Raw genomic sequence first — 21,305 nt, 5'->3', positions numbered from 1 at the left:
CTACTTTATCCATCCTATACTAACTCCTCATTGATTGTAAAGAAGTGTGCTAGTGCCAGATTACCCATTGTTGATCAACATCAGATGTCTAAGTGTACTATCAGATATTAATTTATTATAAAGTGTGATATATATATATTGTTTAAATTCTCAAATAAACCTTTTAATTTGCAAAACAAACCTACTTCTTGGCTCAGTGGGGTCAGGGGGATTCTAATAGGGGGGTGTTATACAAGGGTGGTCATCCAGAGTACTGAACTAGACATAAAAATACATTAATAAGGGTTTTCCTCAACATCCCAGACTAGGCATTGACTTGGCTGTAGTGTTGATTGAATATCGCTTACAATATTAAATATTTTACGTTTCAGACAGCGGTGCGTACCAATGGGGTTACTATCGTAAGTCATTGCGTCATGAGGGAAATTTTCTTCCAGCCACTCTAAGGTGCCTGCAATTGCTGTGCAAAAAAAAGAAACGTTATGCTTTTCTATTATTGCATACTGCAACACCTGTGCAATTATCAGACAAACTTTAGTGTGCTTAATACGTTGTAGTGACGCTCTGGTCTTAGTACTTTCAAGTCCTTACTCTGCCCGTTTGTTCTATGTTACCATGTAAAGTAGCAGTGCGGTTAAGACTGTTCAAGGCAGACGTCACTCCTCTTGTGGTGCATTTGGTTATGTTGTCCTCCCCATGTCTTTGTGCGGTTTGTTTCATAAGTACACAGTTTGCAGACCTACTCTATTTTCCCTTGCAATTCATGTACATGGTGCTGTTTGTATATGTTCCTTGTGTTTGCTGAACGGTACCACTATGCAAAAGAGCCACCCGAAGTCCACAACCAGATGCATAGTCCGCGACTGCTGTGTGCATTAACATGGTGCCAGCAGGTTCAGTATGTTGTACAGTACATCTTAACAAACTAAGGGTATCCTGGAAAAACCTATGAAATTCAGTGAAAAAAAATTGTTAAACGGACGATATGGTTAAGTTGCACTAGTAAAAACACATGGAACTCAATGGAAATACGTTGTTACAAGGACGTTATGGTTACAGGTAAAACCGAAAAATCCCCGAAATTTTGCAGTTATGGTAAGCTAAGCAACCATAACTCGCACTACCAGTGCACACTGCAAGGACTAACACCCATGACATCAAAGATGACATCACAAATGTCATTGATGCCATCACTGATGACATCACATGTGCACTTACATTTCTTAAAAATCCTCCACAAGGGATTGTCATTGTACTGTTGGCAGAAAACTATCAGAGACCATTGGAAGAACTATCATGACATAAATTGTTCATTACCCAATGCATTGCTACAAACACCATTGCATTACAGAGTTCTTTCCAGTACATGGACCAACTCATGTAGAAACGTATACATTGTCTGCAGCATGCATCATAGAGATGGAACATTCAAAATCTTCCCATGTTGGATAGTAAAATGATGAATGCTTTCGTTTGAGTTTTGTGTACTGTGAAACATGTAATAAGTAGCTAAGAAAGCCTCACTTACTACATAATTGGACTACAATACACAAAACATAAAGAGACCACAATGCATGCAAATATGAGCATATCCAGGGAAAGTAAAGTAAGCAAAAAAGTAGCAGTACTACCAGAAAGTGTTCATAACCTAACTGATTATCTTCATGCACAGAAATTATTGTTGTGTTTCAGGCTGGCTTATTCCCCTATGTGTATGTATTGTATGATGTGCCTGAACCCTATGCAAAGTAGTGTAAGAACATACGAGAAGGGTAAGGTCTGCAAACGTAGTACCTTTTGCATTCTTACTTCCTGACTATCAGTGAAGAAAACCACCTGGCCTACATCTGTCAGTGAACAAAAAAAGAAGGGAGCGAGACAGGTGTACGTTGAGTACTCTTCTTCCTTCCAAACTTCTCAGAAACAATTACACAAAATACATACTTGGGAGGAGGAGAAGAGCATGTGCCAACAGAGTCCTATGGAACAGTTAGGCAGGTGTGCAGGAGACACTGCCGACTATGCATAGCACACTTCACTACGTCCAAGCTTCTGTACCTATACGAACCGAGATACGGACCCTCTGCTGCAAAGCCCTCGCAGGACAATGCTGCAGTGTTGACGACACAGGTGCACAGGAGACACCGCCCGACTAATCATAGCACGCTTTGCTATGTCCACGCTTCGGTGCCTATACGAAGCAAGGTACGGCCTTCCCTGCAGCAAAGCCTTTGCAGGACAAGGCTGGGGTGTTGAGCGACGCAGGTGTTTGGTGGTGATGGGGTTGCGGCGTAGACACTGAGTGCGGATAACCTCACCCACCCGTCTGCGGCTGCCAGGTAGGAAGTTACGGAGAGATTTAGCTTGCAACTCTCCACGCAACCCCCCTGACCTGGTGCCTCTTCTTACTCTTGTACACGTGTTTTCCCTGCGGGACCGGTCCTTTCTGCCCCCATTGCTCTCTTGTGCTCCCTCGCATCTTAGCTTGCGTACACTACCTCGCATCTTAGGTGGCGTGTGCTTCCTCGCATCATAGGCCGTGTGTGCTTCCTCGCATCTTGGCTGCATACGCTACCTCGCATCTTAGGCCACCTGCGCAACCCGATATCTTAAGCTGCATGCTCTTTTTCACATCCTAGGCCACGTGTGCTCCCTCGCATCTTAGGCCACATGCGCTACTTTGCACCTTAGGCTGTGCGCACTCCTTTGCATTATAGGACGCTTACAGTCCTTCGCAAACTTGACTGCATGCGCTCCCTCACATATCTGGCTGTGTGCGCTCCCTACGCATCTTGGCTCTGTGCGCTCCTTCGCAACTCTAGGCCTTGTGTGCTCCCTCTGCACTCAGCTGCGCGCCTCCCACTTCTGACCGATGAGCTCCCCACATCCCCCAAGCCCTCTCCCTCCCCTTTCCTAGCCCCCTTCCCCTGACATAATGTGTACTGTTCTTGAGGTTTTTGTTCTCCACGGTTGTACTGCCTGCATCCCTGCTGTCTTCTTCCTTACTATTAGGTTCCTAGGTGATCGTTGATTCTTTTCGGTTTTGTTCTCCTTGGTTGTTTGCTTACATTGTACTTCCTGCATCCCTGCTGTGTCTATTCTTTACTTCTAGGTTCCGTTAGCAATTGACTTTTGTCTATTTTTGTATCTGATTTTCTATCATTGTTCTGTCATCTGTTTGCCACTCCTCCGTCCATGTCCCCCCTGCCCTCGTGTCTTCCCCCGCCTGCCTGCTTCCAAGTGCTACCCCTTCCACCGTCCCCTGTCCTGTTTGCCCCTCCTCTGTGCATATCCCCCTGCCCTTGGGTCTCTGCCTCCACCAGCCTGCTCCCCAGTGCTACCCCCCTCCACTCTCCCTTCTTCCCCCCACTTTTCCTCTCCACACCCCCTATGGTGCTCTCTCTCACCTATCTTCTCTAACTGCTTTTCTATCAAGGCAGGAAGAAGTTCAAGAGTGACATCCTGGTCTCCAACCCAGGCCTACCTATCGCTGTTACCCTCACCAGTGCTTCCTCCAGACAGACCCTTACCGACATCTACTTTGTCATTCCCTCTTCAGGCCTACGGACTCCCCATATGGCCTCTGATCTCTCTCCTTTTTCCTCTTCACCCATTAATGGTGGCACCTGATGGGAGGCCCTCCTGGCCCCCTCCCACTCCTCCAAGACCATCATTGATGTATACCTAAATGGCACCGTCTTGGCCCAAAGCCCTCATACCAACCATATACTTTTTGATAGACGCTTCCCGCGCCTTATCAACTTCCTTTCTTCTCCTGCTGTTCCTTCTTTTGCCTCTGAGTCCTCTACCACCTCTATGGCTGCCTCTACTACTTCTCCGACCACCCTGTTGCCTCCTTCCTCAGCCACCCCTCTTGTACCCACCTCCTCCTCCTTGGTTACCTTGTCTTCTCCTCCTTCCTCCTCTGCCCATCCTTGTGTGCCTACAACACTTCTGCAGAGTGTTCCACTAACCTGTACCCCTTCATGAAAGTCCTTCAAAGGGGCAATCTGCACCACATTGCTACTCTCAACTCTCCTTCAGCTGTCAAACACTTCTCCGACATCTGCCAGCTCCTGGAAGAACTTGATCTGGATGTACTCTCTCTGACCGAGACGTGGTTGACGGCCAGCTCTGTCACAAGCTTTGACACTCTCCTTCCTGATGGCTACAAGATCCTCTGTGTATCCAGAACCAACTTGATCTTCTCGGAGTGGATCTCTGCTTCTATCATTCCTATGCTGGACTACTCCTCCTTTTAATGCCTGGTCTGCAGTCTCTCCTGCCCTTTCATTCACTGTGGCCACCATCTACTGGCCGCCCACCAGGTCACCTCCTTCCTCTCAGAGTGGGAGGACCTCTCCTCCTCCCTCCTCGCCTCTACCTCTCAACATCTCCTCAGAGTCCTTAACATCCAACTGGATGCTGCCTGTCCTTCTGCAGGACTGTTTCGCAACCTCTGCGACTCTTTCTCTATTCTTGCCTCTGGCCCGACTCACACTGCAGGGCACATCCTAGATGTTCTGATCTCCTGAGACCTCCCCATCTCCAACCCTTCCCCGTCTCCAACCCTCTCACCACTCCTCTCTCCTGGAGTGATCACTTTCTCCTTTCCTCCCATCTCTCTCTTTTTACCCCTCCGGCCAAGCCGACTCCAGCACTGCGACCTACCTTCTCGGTCATCCAACCCATTAAGCGTTTGTCAGTTGAGGCTTTCGCCGCTACTTTCTCTCCTCCTTCTGCACCTTTGGCTGACTCACATCCTGACACAGCCCTGTCTAACCTTCATCTTTCTATGTTCGAAACTCTTGATGTACTTGCCCCTGTCATGATGATCTGCTTGAAGCCCAAATCCAAGTATAACTCTTGGTACGGCTCCAACCTCGTCACCCTCAAACGGAAGTGCAGGGTGGCTGAGAGGAAGTGAAGGGAAACGGGTGCATCCTTTGCCAAACAGGCCTGACGCCTGCTCCAAAGGTAGTACAGACTTTCTTCGAGAAGAAGAGAGCTCACATATAACAACTCAGCCAAACCTGGGAATTCCGAAAACGATCCTGACCCAGAGCCTGTGAGATCCACTAGACTCAAGAAGACCTGCATTTTGAGCCATCCCATGTCATGCTACGACCTTGCAGGGCTGCAGTGCCCCAATACCATGGGACCTCAAGCAATTGGGTGGTGCATGGTCTTCTGAATTATGAATCAAGCTGAAACTAAGGTGGCCACCTCCTGGCTCTCCAGAGACACGATTTAAGTCCCTCAAGTCCCCTCACAAGAGTGATGGACCAGTTTAAAGACGAGAATCCGACCAGAAATATTCAGTCTTCTCCTGGCTCCTGAAAAGGTTGCCAAAACCACAGTACCACATCCAGCCAAAGAAACTTCTCCATTGATCCCTGCTGCAAATTCCTTCCTAAAGTCCTGTCTTCCATATTCATGACAAAGGAATCCATCAACCAGGTTTTTGGCTGAAGTCTTCTTGCTGGAGCTCTTCTTCCATGTTAAGCTACTGTGCTGGCTAGGGTAGTTACTTACCTTAGGCCTTGTGATAAATGGGTCTGCCTTGAAAAGTATAACCAGCGTTGGAAAGTGTACTTACTTGCATTGCAAAAGTTAGTTGGAAACTAACTCTTAGAGTGAACAGTTACAGAAGTTCTGAATTTCCTTGAACGTGCTGTGCCATTCGGAAAAGTAAATGTAAGGTTATTTTACTCACCTGTGTATTGGTTGTGCCTCTTCCCAAATGTAATTCTGTTGGCTTCACTAACTATTTATTTCAGAAAATAAGTGTATAAGTTTACCAACTGGGTCTTGCTTCCCCTAACTTGCTGTGTATCCTGTTTAGAATAAGTCTGCCTAAGGTTATACTTAACTTTAAGTTGCTGGCAGCTCCTTTGAAAAGCGTATAGGTTTTACTTACCTTTAGTTAGTGGTGTGCTATCCTAAAATACGTTATAGTCATTACTTACCTCAGTCTGTGTTCCACTGATCTAAAAAGAACCTGTTACTAAATATTACACCAACAGATCTTACTCACCTGGTAAAACTGTTATCCTGAATGCAGTTAAAGGTCTATACTGTTTCTTGAATGTGTGTTCCACTATAAAGAAAAGTATCCTGGTAACAGGTTGGTTGATTATGTGATTCCTTAACTGAGTGTCACTGCATAACTGACAGGGTCTACTACCATTGACTTACTGTAAAGTAATCTAATTGTAACCTATGGTTTTACTCCCCATGAATAAGTGTGCCCTATACTAAAAGTGAATGAGGTGGTCTGATTTCCCTAGAATTACTGTTATGTATGCTGAAGAAGTTTTTTTACGCATTGGTCTGTGTACCTTCAAGCATTGTGGTGTGCTTTTATAAAAGTGTTTATGACTATGACCAGCACTTGCCCAAAAACCTAATTTGGCCCACTTGTATTTAAAATACATCTTTATTTTTATAATACTTCTTGTTGTAAGTGTTTCTATTGAATCCTTGGTGTATTAAGATAGTGACTAACACCCTGCGCTTGGTCAGATCACCATATGATAACCTTTAACATCAAATCCGACAACCATTGCTCAAAACAGAACATCGTACCATCTATGAGTACTAGAAACAAAAGGGACATAATGAGTAAGAAACTGCTCCCACTAATACTACCCATACTAAACAATGCCACCGAGTCATACGCGGACCCCATGGCACTAGTTGATACCTTTAACCAAACCATACTCAAAGCCATTAGTACCATTGCCCCACTTAAACTACGGAAATCCAAACCACGTGCACACCTGAACTCCTGGTTCACGCCGCACCTTAGAACACTACGAAAGGAAAAGAGAAATGCAGAGGCCCGATGGAAAAGCCTACACTCAGTTGCAAATAAGGACAGTCTTATACTAGCATCCCTCAATTACAAAGAGGCAATCCTCCAAGCCAAAAAAGATGTAACAATCTGATATCGCAAGCAAAGTCGAGCACTAAAGAGCTCTTTAAGATACTTAAAGAACTAGAATCTCCCTCAACTCCCCTGATACCTGTGTCAAGAACAGTACATGGTGCGCCAATATTCAAAAAACACTCCTAAATAAAATTACCATGTTATAATCCAAAATCAATGCCAAAAAAACACAGCTTGTCCTCTGACTCACAGTACAGTATTCCCACCAGAGCTTCCGACCACCCTATACACAGCCACAAACCTTTTAACTTCTCACCACTCTCCATCAAAAAGGTAGAAAATATCATCCTCAAACTTAAACCATCTAACTGCCAGGGCGAAACATGTCCTACCCCCATCATCAAGGAGGCGTTGAATGAACTAGCACCATTCATTACCGCCCTTATAAATGCCTCATTCAACACAGGCATGGTGCCTAATAACCTCAAAGATGCTTGGGTCCTTCCTCTACTAAAAAAAAATGTTACTTTACCTAACCACCCCCACCAATTACAGGCCTATCACCACCGTCCCCTTCTTACTTAATATCCTGTACAGAGCAGCTTACCTGCAGATCCAGGAGTATCTAGAATCCAATAATCTCCTTGGCCTTAGACAATCTGGCTTCCGACCTAGGCATGGAACTGAAACAGCCCTAATCGACTTAAAAACCCAAATTGAAGACATGAAAGATAACGGCAAGCTCGCCCTACTCCTACTGCTCAATTTATCAGCGGCATTTGATTTTGTCAAAACATCAAATACTCTGCCAACATCTCAAATCGCCCGCCCACTTCTCTGACAAAGCCACCACATGGATCAGATTCTCCCTGGAGAATAGATCTATGAGGGTCTTCTCCCCGTTTGCCTCTGCTGAACCATTACCGGTACTGTATGAGGTCCCCCAAGGATAATGTGTATCACCAACACTTTATAATGTGTTTACGAAACCCCTCTTCGATATTCTTGACTATTTGGGTGTCACCTACACTCATTATGCATATGACACCCAAATACTCATCCCTATCACTGGAGACCACAAAGCTGACTCCAAAGCACTGAATGACGTCTATCTAGTCATTCAGGCCTGGATGGCACAACATGGGCTCTGTCTTAATGACAATAAGACAGAGCTACTTCTCCTTGGATCACAACAAAGACTTAATAAACTAGATTCTGCCTTCAACTCGTTCATCATTGATGGCAACACCATCAAGGTATCCAACGACACAAAAACCCTTGGCATATATCTACATTCGACACCATCTTTAACAAGACAAAAAAATACCATAATCTCCTCAACTGCCTACACATGTAAACTTATCACTGTATGTCGACCATTCCTCACTACTGGCAATTGCACCATCCTTGCTAGAACCCTTATTATGTTGAAACTCGACTATTGTAACACGCTCTATCTAGGGACTAGCTAACGAAACAACCTACGGGTAGTACAAAATAATGCCATTAGGGCAGCACTAAATATCCCAAGATCTCATCATATCTCCGACACAAGACGTAGCCTACAGTCACCCAAATAATTTTCTGCAAATCACTATCACACATAAGTGCCTGGCCAATCAGGCAATGCTGTACCTGTAACCGATTCACACGCAACACTTCTGATCGCCCTCATAGAGCAGCCCAAGTACACTGCCTCCTATTACCCAGATTCAAGCTGCAGAAAGCAGAGGGGTGCAGTTTCCCGGTGCTCGCCACTAGGCTTTGGAACTTGCTATCCAACCCACTCCGAGCAGAAGCCTCATTCCACTCCTTCAGATGAAAATTTAAAACCTGGCTTGCAGCGCAGGACCACTAGAGCTAACCCCCGACACCTGGCTCACAACAACCTATGTTCTTTCTGCTGGGTGATTTGCTTTCCTGTGGAACACCCTCGTAAATATCCTCTGTTTGTAACTGGACTTGTAAATACCTGCCGCATGTAAATGGACTTGTAAATTGTTATGTATATGTATCTGTGTAAATCTATGTAACTGTAGCCCTAAGAAATGCGCCCAGATGCCTTTGGGCCAGGCGGGCTATACAAATAAACAAAATACAAATATTACAGGTTCTGTTTACTTTCCTACAGCCCTCTCTGCCGCCTAAAATTGGCTGGTCTGTCTACTCTACCATGAACTCAGGTGGTAAAGCATTATACTAAGAGTGGATCTTATACTGTCACAGTTGAATGGTTTTACTAAGCCCTTAGATGGACTTCAGAAAAACTTTCCGAACAGGTTTAACTCTCAAGACAACTTCGTATTTATATAAAATTGTAAATGGTGGCTTACATGACACCCTGCGGGAGGATGTTAAAGTGATTAGTAAGATTAAAAGTCAAAAGCCTCAATGGTCCGGAGTGAAGAGGCTCAAAGAGAGCACACTTAAGCGCAAAAGGAATATTAGTACTAGATTTAAATACCAAACTGGGACTAGAAATGAGACTGGAGGGAACACATTTGTGAGTACCTTTAGAAATTGAATTATGAGCAGCATTTTGAAGTAAGAGGCTTCTTTAGACGAGTGCTTAAAAATTGAAAGCGCTGCCAAGTACCCCTTGATGGTTTCAATCTGGAGCCCCACATTAGCTAGATACAATAGGAAAGACAACACCATAGGTGTCACACTGAAAAGGATTCACATTCTTCTCCTGATACCAGCTGCAGAACCTGTTCAAATGGCAGCAATACAGGAGATTTCGTTGCTGGCCTTCTGGCCGAAAGCAAAATCTCTATGGTGTTTTCCGGGAGGTCCCACTCCTCATTTCTCAACATCTCAGAAACGATGCGTGAAGGTTGAGTGTCTAGACCTCTGAATGGAGACCCCGACCCTCCTCTCGCGAGAGAAGGTCCTCTCTTTGTGGAAGACTCATTGGAAGGCAGATGGACATGACCAGAAGGTCCAGGTGCATCCTCCTCCTGTCCCAATCCGGAGAAATTAGGACAATGGATTTCCCAAACTTTCTCAACCTCCTGATCACTTGAGGAATGACGGTGACTGGAGTATACATGTATAGAAGTGGAAACTCCAAGTGCACTAGGAACGTGTCCCCTAGAGCTACTCATGGGGGAAATTCCCTGGAGCAGAACAGGTCGCACTTCCGGTTGACCCAGGTCACAAACAGATCTACTTGCCAAAGGGTAGAAATCTCTTGAAGGATTTTGAGCTAGTTCCCACTCATGGGAGACTGAGCTATGCCTGCTCAGAGCGTCAACCGCTGCATTCTCCTCTCTGATTAGGTGAACTGCTGATAGGGAGTTTCCTTCTTGAATTGCCCAGAACCAGAGCTGCATTGCCTCTCTGCACAGTGGTAGTGATCTTATACCTCTCTTGTTGAGGTAGTCATTGGCCATTGTGTTGTCTGTCATTATCAGGACATTCTCCCCCCGAATAGAGGGCAGTAAAGCCTTCAGCGCTAGACTGATTGCCCTCCGCTCCAAAAGGTTGATGTGAAGTTGATAGAGACTAACGGCCGCCGACAGTCAGATCGTTGGTGTGGGCTCCCCACCCCGTGAGAGAGGCGTCCGTAACTACGGTTATCTGAGGCCAGGGCTGCCAAAAAACGTTCTCTCTTCAGAATGTTGTCCTCGCAGGCCCACCACAGAAGATCCTGTGCAATGCTGTTCGGAACCTGAAGCAGATATGACATCTTGCCCGAGAACTGAGACCACTGGGTCCCGAGGGCCCAATGAAGGGATTTCATCCTCAGTCGAACATCTGGCACCAGGAAAATGCAAGATGCCATGAGGCCGAGCAACCTCAAAAAACAAAATCGAAGGCTGGAAGACACTGGGCATTCTGGAATTTGGGGACCATCTGCTGAATGTGTTGAGCCCTCACCTTGGGTGGCGAGGCTTTTCCAGAGGACGCATCCTGGACTGCTCCGATGAACTGGAGCCTTTGAGATGGTATCATGTGGGACTTCTTGAAATTGAGGGAGAAGCCCAGTCTGTGAAGAGAGTGGCAGGTTATGCTGAGGTGTTCCAGGACCTGTTTGGGGGAACTGTCCCTGATCAGCCAATCGTCCAAGTAGGGGAGATGTTAATTCCCCCCCTCTCTTGAGACTCGCTGCCATCACCACCATCAACCTGGTGAAAACCCTCAGGCGGAGGTCAGACCGAATGAAAGAACCCAAAACTGATAATGAGAACCACTAACGGCGAACCTCAGGTACTTTCTGTGCTGGTGATGGATATGCACATGAAAGTAGGCATTCTGAAGGTCCAATGACACCATCCAATCCTGAAGCTGGAGGGCCTGAAGGATCTGAGAAAGGATACCCATCTTGAACTTGTCTTACCTGAGGAAATTGTTCAAGTATCTCAAGTCCAAAATGGGTCTCAATCCTACGTCCTTCGAGGGAATCAAAAAGTAAAGGGAATACCACTTTTTGTTCCTCTGTCACAGGCACAGGTTCTATAGCACCATTCTCTAGCAGACTCAACATTTCCTGCAAGGATCTGGAGTTTTGTAAGAGTGGCTCACCGCTCGATGATCCTGAGGCCTTCTTAAAAAGGGGAGGCAGTAACCACGGGCTACTGTTTGCAACGCCCAAGCATCTGAAGTAATGCCCCGCCATTTTTGCAGACGTTGAGTGAGTCTTCCTCCCACTCGGGTCTTGTGGGTTAAGGCCTCTGAGGTTTTAAGGTGGCTGAAGCAGCAGCTGAGGGTAAACAAGCCGTTGATAGGGCCGGTTTGGCACCTCTTCATCGTCTACCTCCAAGCTTTCTTTGACTGGCCAGTCCTCTCGCTCTTCCAAATGAGGAGTAGTAACGAAAGGACCTACCCCTCCAAGTCATTGCACTGGAGTGTGAAGGTTGCGACAGTCTGATGGCAGTGCAAAGTGATTTGGCTGCCGCTTTTGAGGTCTGCAGCTTCTCTAGGCACTCGTCAGCCTTGCTGTCAAAAAACTGAGTGCCGTCAAAGGGCATGTTGAGAAGTCTAGCTTGCATGTCCGGTGCAAAGGCAGACTTCCTCAGCCACGCAAATCTGTGTATGACAGTGCTCGCCACCATGGCTCTGCTAATGCAGTCTAACCCTGACTGGAGAGATTCACACATTGCTTCCCTTACATCTCTCACAATGTTCAGAAAGCCTTCTCTTCTCTCCTTCCAGATGAGTTCAGCAGCCATGGAAATGCAATTCCACAAGGCATAGGAAAACTTAGCAAGTGGCATTGACCAACTTCAAAGCCATACTCCCAGCTGAAAATGCCTTGTTTGCCATTACGTCAAAATGCTTGTCATCCCTATCCGGTGGTATTGTGGGATATACAGCTTGGACCACCAAGCTTTCGGGTTTTGGGTGTCTGGACACATACTCCGGGACTTGAGGAGAACCATCTCCGGTTCCGGAAGCACCTCAACACCATCCTCTTTGCTTCTGCCTTCGCTCTCCCTCTCTCCTGCTGATCTGTTATGCTTAGGCACATTGAACCTGGTTACCTGGTTACCCTCCGATTTCTGGCCCAGGTCCATGCCCACCCAGCCACTCACCCACACTGCCCCCGGCAACCATTGTACTTAGGTCTGTAGCTGGTTCCCAACAGTCCCCTTACCTGCACTTAGCAGACACCCCTGTCTGCGCTCATAACTGGCACTTGCCACCTTTCTGGCTGCACTACCTTTTGTATTGTTTTGATCCCTTGCCCGGCACCTTCCATTTCTCCCATCTCCCTTGCACTTTCCCCCTTCCCTCTACCCTGCATTTGCACGTTTTCAATGTCAATGGGACTAGTAAGATCGGTGTTTTGTTCTCCCTTGTTCCCCCCCTTGCCTCGTCGCGCTCTGAAACACTTGTGTATGAGCTCGATACAAATAAAATACATCACTACTCGAAGGTCTGTACTTACTTGTAAGATTGCTATTGACAGCCGGGCTGGTCTCCGGCGCCTCCCAATTAGCCTTCACCCTTTTCAGAAGGGTTATTTGGAACGTTAACAAAGAATCCTTTTGAGGGCCCTTTTCCAAGATGTCCGTGAGATCATCTTGCTCAAAAAGTGGAGTGTGGGGGCTGGTCTACCCCATCCCAAGAATTCTTTTACTTTAGACATTAGTTGTCTGTAGGGTGCATCAGCATGTTGTGCTGGATCAGGCTTCCCAAATTCCAATTCTGGCGAAGTGTCAAGGCCACTTGCTCTTCGCAAATTGTCATAGAAGGTCCCACATTCTAAATTCCTCTGATATAAGGGCATAAGGGACATTAAGGGTGCAATATTCAAGCACAAAGGACGGAGTGCCCTGATTAGACGGCGCATGTTCTTTGAAAATCGAAGGACTTAAAAAAATCCTTTTTAGGAATTTCCCTCAAATGCATCAAGGGTTTCGACGCTACCGGCGTCAAAGGCTTTTGGCGATGGAGGTTTCAAAGGATTCGACCCGCGACTCGAAGGAGTCGTTGCCGGACGAGGACTGCCAGACGAGTACTGGGCCTGTCATCGACTCGAGTCCTCAAAGGTTCTCGAGAGGTCAGAGGTGTGCCGCTTTTAGCCTTTGTCTTTTCTATGTCGGCTTTACAAGGCATGAGAAGGACATGGCCCTTTGTCTTTTTCCGCGAGTGGGCTGGGTCCGCATTCTCAAAGATTTTTTAACATCGGCCCAAAAACCTCCCATTCAGCCGGAGTCGGCAACTTATTCGGGCAGGCTACCTTGCGTTAAGGAGATGAGTCAGAGGATGAGGAAGGGGATCTATGGCAACTTTTCTTAATTTTGTTAGCTGAAGATGAGAGTGGGGAGAAATGCTTTGTGATCCAGAGTGTTCGGCTGCTCCCTCCGTGGAGAGTCACCTCTGGACTCATCCAAAGAACACCATTTCGACAGAGTTGTGGACAAAGATTTCAAAAGAGCCCTAGCCGCTGCGAGTTTCCACTTGTATTCCTTCAACACCCCGCCGTTCTGTGGTCGATGCTGACACCACAAACAGACCTGATGTGAGTCGGTTATAGAAATCGCGGCAATGCAGTCAATGCACTTCTTGAACCTGGCCTTTGGGGTTGAAGAAGCAGATGGAGGCCATTCTCGAAGCTATGTTGCGGTTTCGCGAGAAACCAAAATGTGCCGTATCCGAAGCATAAGCTATCGTGGAAAAACTTGACTGAATAACATGGGCAGTGCGTGCTATTTATATAGTCGATGACGTCGGCCTCGAGACAGAGGCCCTTCCAGGGACATAGAGTTGACCAGGATGCACAGCGCCCTCTGCCGAAAATATTTTTCCGAAGCAGCTGATGCTGGAGCGAAGATATCTAAAGATGAGTGATATGTGGGAGGACAATCCATTTGAATGTCTGTTTGGGCACTAGTTTTTGTTGTTGACTTGACAACAATAATAGGGTCTTGCCATCTTTTCTGGACCTTACATTCATTATGTTCCATAAATAATACCATTTAGCACATACTGCATTGATTCCAGGGCTTGCAAAATCTACTAGCCCACTAGCACTGGCCAGTAGTTTTTATGAAGGGCGAGTACTGTTTGCATGATACTCGACGTTGCTAGCAAGTATAGGAATGTTAGAAACGTGTTTTTTTTTCATTTCCTGCGATTTCTATAACCGACTCACATCGGGTCTGTTTGTGGTGTCAGCATCGACCACAGAACGGCGGGGTGTTGAAGGAATACAAGTGGAAACTCGCAGCGGCTAGGCCCCTTTTGAAATCTTTGTCCACAACTTTGTTTGCAGTAAATGGCAAATATAAGTTCACTGTGCATGCTTGACAGCATTGCACCAAATATGCAGTGTGCTTGTGGCGACATGCATGATTTAACAAAAAGAATTGGTAAATATTTTGTCACCAGTCACATTGGGGCAAGTGCATTTCTCCCTGCAGGTCTAGTGGGATTTTTAAGAATTTGCAAGGCCTGTCTATTTCCAAGGAAACACACAGGTTTGGCAGAACAAGTCAAAGTCCACAGCACTTGTACACTGAAGAAATTAGGGAAGCACTAAAGCTGCAGGTGGCTGAGGGTTGTGGGAGCACTGCCAGATGCCACCCAGAGTTAAGAAACTAAATGAACACAGACAGTTCTCAGTCTCACTGCATTGAACAGTGCAATAGTGACAGGTGTTCCAAGTAATTCAAAGAAGGAGGGAGTTCTCATGAGTCCAATGAGTTCAATAACGAAGTAGCCTGACACGTGTTTCGAGTCATCACCGACTCTTCATCTGAGGCTAAACATAATGCACAAAATAATGATGAACAAAAATAGTACAGCACAACATAAACAGTTTGAATGAAAGTCGTCCATTGTGAAAAAAATCAATAAAAAATTGATAAGGACATTAGTAAGGACATTCAACCAAAAGGGCAAACAAGTGCAGGTAGGCCAAAAAAGAACAGCAGTTACAGCATATATATTAAGATAAAATCAAATAGCAATAAACGAAAATAATAAAAAATAATAGATATATAAGATTGGCACAGTACCATATTAGGAGGCGATTGAATTGAATGGAGAATCCATAGGTTACGGGATGCATGTAAGAAACACGGGTAAAGAAACAAACAAGTTGCAAGGAGTTAATTATAATGCATCGACGGAACAGCTATAGCAGCGCAGTCAAAGAGGCAAAAGCCGCCAAAAAAACCCAAAATTGGAATCATAAATAAAAGGTACCTGAAAGTTTCAAGAGCTAGCCTAAGTATATCGTGGCCAGTGCCAGATGCACTCTCTAAAAAGGAAGAGAGAAGAAAAGATTTTTATTTTATATGAAGTGTTTAAATACGCTGTTCAAAGCACAAATGTGAAATTAAGGAAGAACAAGAGATTGTGAGATTAAATGACAAATCATACCTCACTGCTTCGCAATTGCGGAACTCTGTAAGGGAAAAGATATTCCTTCAGCATCACTTAAATATGGACAAATTAACATAACAACTGTGATTGCTAAAATGCAGCTACCAGGAGTGCCAGAGGAAACCCAAAACGCAAAAGCATGGCGTGCGTGCGCAAATAAGAATGGGCAAAAGCTAAAAATTGACTTTCTCTAAACTTAATTTGCGTTTGGTAAGCTCCTTACTTTTTGGGGCAAATTCACTCCTGAGGTATTCATTTCATTTCCATCATTCCAATATGGCGGTTTTCTTTCCTGACCTAATCGGCCATGTTCTAAAATACCCTGTGTATTTAAATAGTCCTGTTTCTATCTCTATGGTTTGGGCTTACTTTCATTTCATTCAGTTCAGCAGCACTGCACAGGTAAGACGGTTTTTCACAGCCCCCTTGCCGCTATGAGACTTCTAATTAGTGCATCAGCACGTCTCAATTAACTTTAGAGAAAGTCAATTTTTAGCTTTTGCCCATTCTTATTTGCGCACACACGCCATGCTTTTGCGTTTTGGGTTTCCTCTGGCACTCCTGGAAGCTGCATTTTTGCAATCACAGTTGTTACGTTAATTTGTCCATGTTTAAGTGATGCTGAGGGAATTTCTTTTCCCTTACAGAGTTCCGCAATTGCGAAGCAGTGAGGTATGATTTGTCATTTAATCTCACACTCTCTTGTTCTTCCTTAATTTCTCATTTGTGCTTGAACAGCGTATTTAAACACTTCATATAAAATAAAAATCTTTTCTTCGTGCTTCTTTTTTAGAGAGTGCATCTGGCACTGGCCACGATATACTTAATTGGTTAGGCTAGCTCTTGAAAGTTTCACTTACCTTTTATTTAGGATTCCAATTTTGGTTTTTTTTTGGCGGCTTTTGCCTCTTTGACTGCGCTCCTATAGCTGTTCCGTGGATGCATTATAACGAACTCCTTGCAACTTGTTTGTTTCTTTACCTGTGTTTCTTTCATGCATCCCGTAATCTATGGATTCTCTATTCAATTCAATCCCCTCCTAATATGGTACTGTGCCAATCTTATTTATCTATTATTTTCGTTTGTTTCTATTTGATGTTATCTTAATATATATGCTGTAACTGCTGTTCTTTTTGGCCTACCCGCACTTGTGTTTGCCCTTTTGGTTGAATGTCCTTACTAATGTCCTTATTTTTTTATTGATTTTTTTCACAATTGACGACTTTCATTCAAACTTTTTATGTTGTGCTGTACTATTTTTGTTCATCATTATGTTTAGCCTCAGATGAAGAGTCGGTGATGACTCGAAACACGTTTCAAGCTACTTCGTTATTAAACTCATTGGACCCATGAGAAATCCCTCCTTCTTTGAATTACTTGGAACACCTGTCACTATTGCACTGTTCAGCGCAGTGAGACTGAGAACTGTCTATTTCCACCCCGTTTAAGCTGTGTTGAAAGCTTGATTGTAAACGGTGGAAGAGAAGAGGTCTCCACCATCTACTCTTCTTCTGCCCACTCTTACAAAGACTCCGAAAATTCCAGGAAGCTCTTTTTGCACAGAGGAGATTAGGGATCCCCCACAGTGTGTGCCCCCCTCTGACACAGCTTTAAGTGGCATTGAAACCTGGTGTTTGTGTAACTTCCCTTGACTACATGTGACTCTCCCAACTAAGGGTGAAGAGGGTGTGGTGCTTATGTCTTTTCACGTCACATCCAGATGCACGCAACGCTTTGGGCTGGTCCCACCTTGACATTTTCTGGTACCTGCGGTCGTGGCAATGTTTAAACCGGAGGTCTTTGTGGGATTCGGCATGATGCAAAACGTCTAATAAGTGGTGTTGCCCAAGCAAGCAGAAAAAAAGAAATGAGGTCACGTCCGAGGCGCCTCAATATATACTGCCCCCGATGTCATGACCAGCGCGTGGTGCGTAGAGATGTCAAGCAGAGCTGATGCAGCGCTCGGCCTTCTGGTGGCTAGAAAGTTCCCAAATAGTATTGGCATGCTGGCGATAGATATCAGATGAGGAATCCATAGGAAGTAGGAATCCATTCAAAATATTTTTCACTCTGCGTACGTATGAAAAACCGATGGCTGAAAAAAAACAATCTGAGGAAGCGGACGTGTGAAGGCTCATTAGTCCCTATACACAGAGCAGGGATAGTGTCAAGAATACCCCTGTCGACATCCCATTATGAATTCGAAAAAACAAGATTTAATTGAGAAGGATTGCCATCTGGCATGGGTGGTTTATTTGTATTAATAATAAAATGGTGCCGGTATTTCCAGCTCCGAAATGACTGTCTGCTAACCAGACCCGTTTTAATCAAACTCCATGCCAAACATATAGTGTACACCTGTGCCCTACTTCAACAGTATCCTGATTATAAGCACCTGCCCTTAAGTGGCACATAGCAGGTTCAGAGGTGACATGTGCCCCGTCTGACAGCTGCTGTGACAGCTATGATGCAGCAGTGCAGAGGCTGCATTTAAAAACTGCTCCTCTGTTCAAAAACTACATAATTGTGATGAACTATCATCCTGGTGGCAGTTTAATCTCTAAACATAAGCCATACTTGGCTATGGGGTCGTGTGACTGGCAATTCTCAGTTATTAAAGGCACGTCATATCTGTATTATGCACATCAACATAGGTGAGTCGAGGCCAGCTATGGACAAGACATGTGCATTTTCCCTAGACTGGCTGTCTCTGCTGCAAACAGCAGAGCAATAGTCAGCATGTCCCAAACTTTTTTGCATTCCGTTACAAAATTCCTTTTTAAATAATAGTTCTAAGTAGGAACCATGGAATGTGGAATGGACAGCTCATTACTTTAGCTCAATAATAAAAACAATTTAACAAGGCAAAACTCAGCAATCTTCTTCTTTAGCTTCCTGCTTTGTAAGTGCCTCGAAGAAACTATACAGGTTTATTGTGTAATTCAAGTATGCTAGCAAATGCAATACCAAAAGTGGCATAAAAGTATGTTGGATTGTATGGAGGAACTAGCGCTGAGGTCTGAATTAGCAGGAAGCTGCTCAACAATCCTCTCCACCTTGTTGTTTGGTATTCCAATCCAGCTTTGGGAGATCTGAGCAAATGTTTAGAAGTTTACAGTCAGGCTACATTGAAGTAGTTTGGAAAAGAAAATGAATATCGGACAAATGGAGCATGAAAATATTGCTCTTGGTCATAAAAGGTAATTTAATGTTCTCATACTCTAATGTACCTACTTACAAATGACAGCCTCTGTCGAGGCCCATGTGTTCTTAGAATCTTCTTCACTCGCTCATGAATTTCCTCCCAGTTTGCAGACATGCTCAGGTCAGGGTGAAACCTATATTAAAAGGAAATAAAAAAATACAAGGAGATAATGTGTCCCACTTTTAATTTTGCAATTAATGTTATTCCGTTCAGCTAAAATATGCTGCCCTTGTGGGAAAACATCAATAGATTATAAGAAAAAGGCGAGGTTATCTGGCATGCTTTGAGAAAGGGAACACATTTAGCTAGCCTGTGGCAGTGCAGGGCAGAAAGTAGCACTTAGTACAAAGAAGAGGATGTGCTTGATTTAAAGTGAAACAAAGGTGGGCAACCATTGAGCGTGAGTGCTTTTCTATTGTGTGGTCACTAAAGAGGTTTAGGCCATACTTGTATGGATCTACTTTTGTGATTCAGACTGACCACCAACCCTTGAGATGGTTGATGTAAATGAAAGGGGGAAAACCCAAAACTACTGAGATGGTCAATCAGTCTTCAAGGGTTTGATTTTACCATTGAACACAGGTCAGTGTGTCAACACCAAAATGCTGATGTCTCTCCAGGATGTTTGACCGACTGGACTAAGGAGATTCATCCAGGAGTGGATTAAATCCTCCTGTCCCTTAGTCTGGGGTGCGGGGGGAGGGGAGCAAGTGTTAGGGAGAATTCTCAAAATGTGCTAATTTCCCTTACTTTTTGAGACCCCTAGCAACTTTGCTGGATTTCTAGGATTTTATTTTTTTTTACCTAGGAAGAGTGTGAGCCTTTTTTCTCCACTCTTCCATGTATTTTGTGTGTGTTTTACTTTTGTGTTCCTAGCAGCACGAGTACAAAATGGTACCCCCAGAGGCACAATGGCTCTATGCTCTCGAACACCTAGAAACGGGCTCAGGAGAGCTCAGAGTACATCCTTCCTGTTTGCCCTTCACACAACAAGAGCAAACCTGTGTCCCTCCCCACTAACTTAACAAACCCATGATCTTTCAGATCACCAAATGGTAGCAGAGTGTGGTGTAAATATAATAATCATTGGTTATTTATAACGCGCTTAATACCCAGAGTTTTCCAAGCGCGGATCGAACCCGGTGTTGCACTGCGTCGTCTTGTTTCCAGTGCGAGCGCGTTGCCCCTGGGCAATCCTCCCGAGACTGATCCCAGTAACATATCATGACAAACATCTATGTAAAATCTCGATGTCCATGTGCTATGCTTATGATGCAGTAAATCATTAGGACCGCATTCAAATCCAATCTGTAGGAGTGCAGAAGATCCACTCCTCAGACTTGCAATACTCACAAATGCACTTTGCAACTTCTTCACAGCTGTGCCTTTTATATTTCTTAGGGCCGGTACTCGAGGTCAGATGATACGGTGGCCACACCCCTCGAATACCGCAGTATATTATTGGCTTCAAGCAACCACGTGGGTACTGGGAACACACTGCACCACGACGTCCGTTTAAGAGTCCGCAATAGTGAAAAGGATTTCCATCTTCATTTGTGGGCTACAAAGTAATGTAGCGTGGATGCAGTGTTGTCCCAGTAAAAATAAAGTGCCCAGAGGGGTCAGAATGGCTACTTCAAAGCATTACCCTACCCCCGGCGCCTGATCCACATCGACCACTTTACATTCCAGGCTACATCTGAAGATAGGTTATCATGTATGGCAAATTCATATACATCACTAAATGGTTTCAGGTAACCTCTTCCTACGTTTCACATCGTGCAAAGCATTTTATTATCGAGCAATCCACTAGACGGTGCTGTAGGGAAACAAATGAATCAAAAGCCAACGCACGATGGAATTCTCAAATGCAAATACTCAAGTGTGCCAAAAAAACATCAAGTCCTTTTATCGTTTAAGCAGTATCTTTCATATGTACGCTAAAACCGTAAAGGCTGAACCGAATACTGAGTCATAACATTATTATAAGTGAGACCTAAAGACAGTCTGGAAGAAAGCAATGCCTGAGCCCTGTAGCACATTATAAATCCAAAACATTTAATAACGTGCTAAAATAGCTCTACATCTGAACAGTGAATGCGAGGGCGCTGAACTTTATTAAAATGACTAACACGGAGCCATTGTATAGTAACCACAGCAACTCATGTTTGGCGATAATCGTGTCACAATAATAACGCCATGTTGGAAGAAACCCATTTTGCCTTGACACCCTCTTTGACCTGATCAAATAATCTCCCTTGGCGGTATTCATGGTCATACTTTCTGTTTTCCTTGACCTCGCAAACAGTTCCAAAGCCTGCATTGATTTAAACGGTTTATCGATTCCAATAGATTGTATAAACACTTTGG

At 44.7% G+C, this 21,305-nt stretch overlaps 1 protein-coding gene across 5 annotated transcripts in view; it reads right to left on the bottom strand.

Annotated features, from left to right (window-relative positions):
- SPATA6 (spermatogenesis associated 6) overlaps positions 1-21,305 on the bottom strand; it is a 264,385-nt gene that overhangs the window by 126,995 nt on the left and 116,085 nt on the right. For 4 of the 5 annotated variants that reach the window (XM_069642233.1, XM_069642232.1, XM_069642231.1 and 1 more), the window contains exon 6: positions 18,969-19,068. In XM_069642233.1, the coding sequence (XP_069498334.1) occupies positions 18,969-19,068 (100 nt within the window). Of the gene's footprint in view, positions 1-18,964; positions 19,069-21,305 lie in introns of all 5 variants that reach the window. The other variant, XM_069642235.1, reaches the window with a different exon arrangement.

Source organism: Ambystoma mexicanum, chromosome 1q, assembly GCF_040938575.1.
Source record: "Ambystoma mexicanum isolate Mex_15411 chromosome 1q, UKY_AmexF1_1, whole genome shotgun sequence".
Classification (NCBI taxonomy): domain Eukaryota; kingdom Metazoa; phylum Chordata; class Amphibia; order Caudata; family Ambystomatidae; genus Ambystoma; species Ambystoma mexicanum.
Note: the sequence above shows the minus strand (reverse complement) of the source record. Positions and strands in the feature narration are given on the sequence as shown.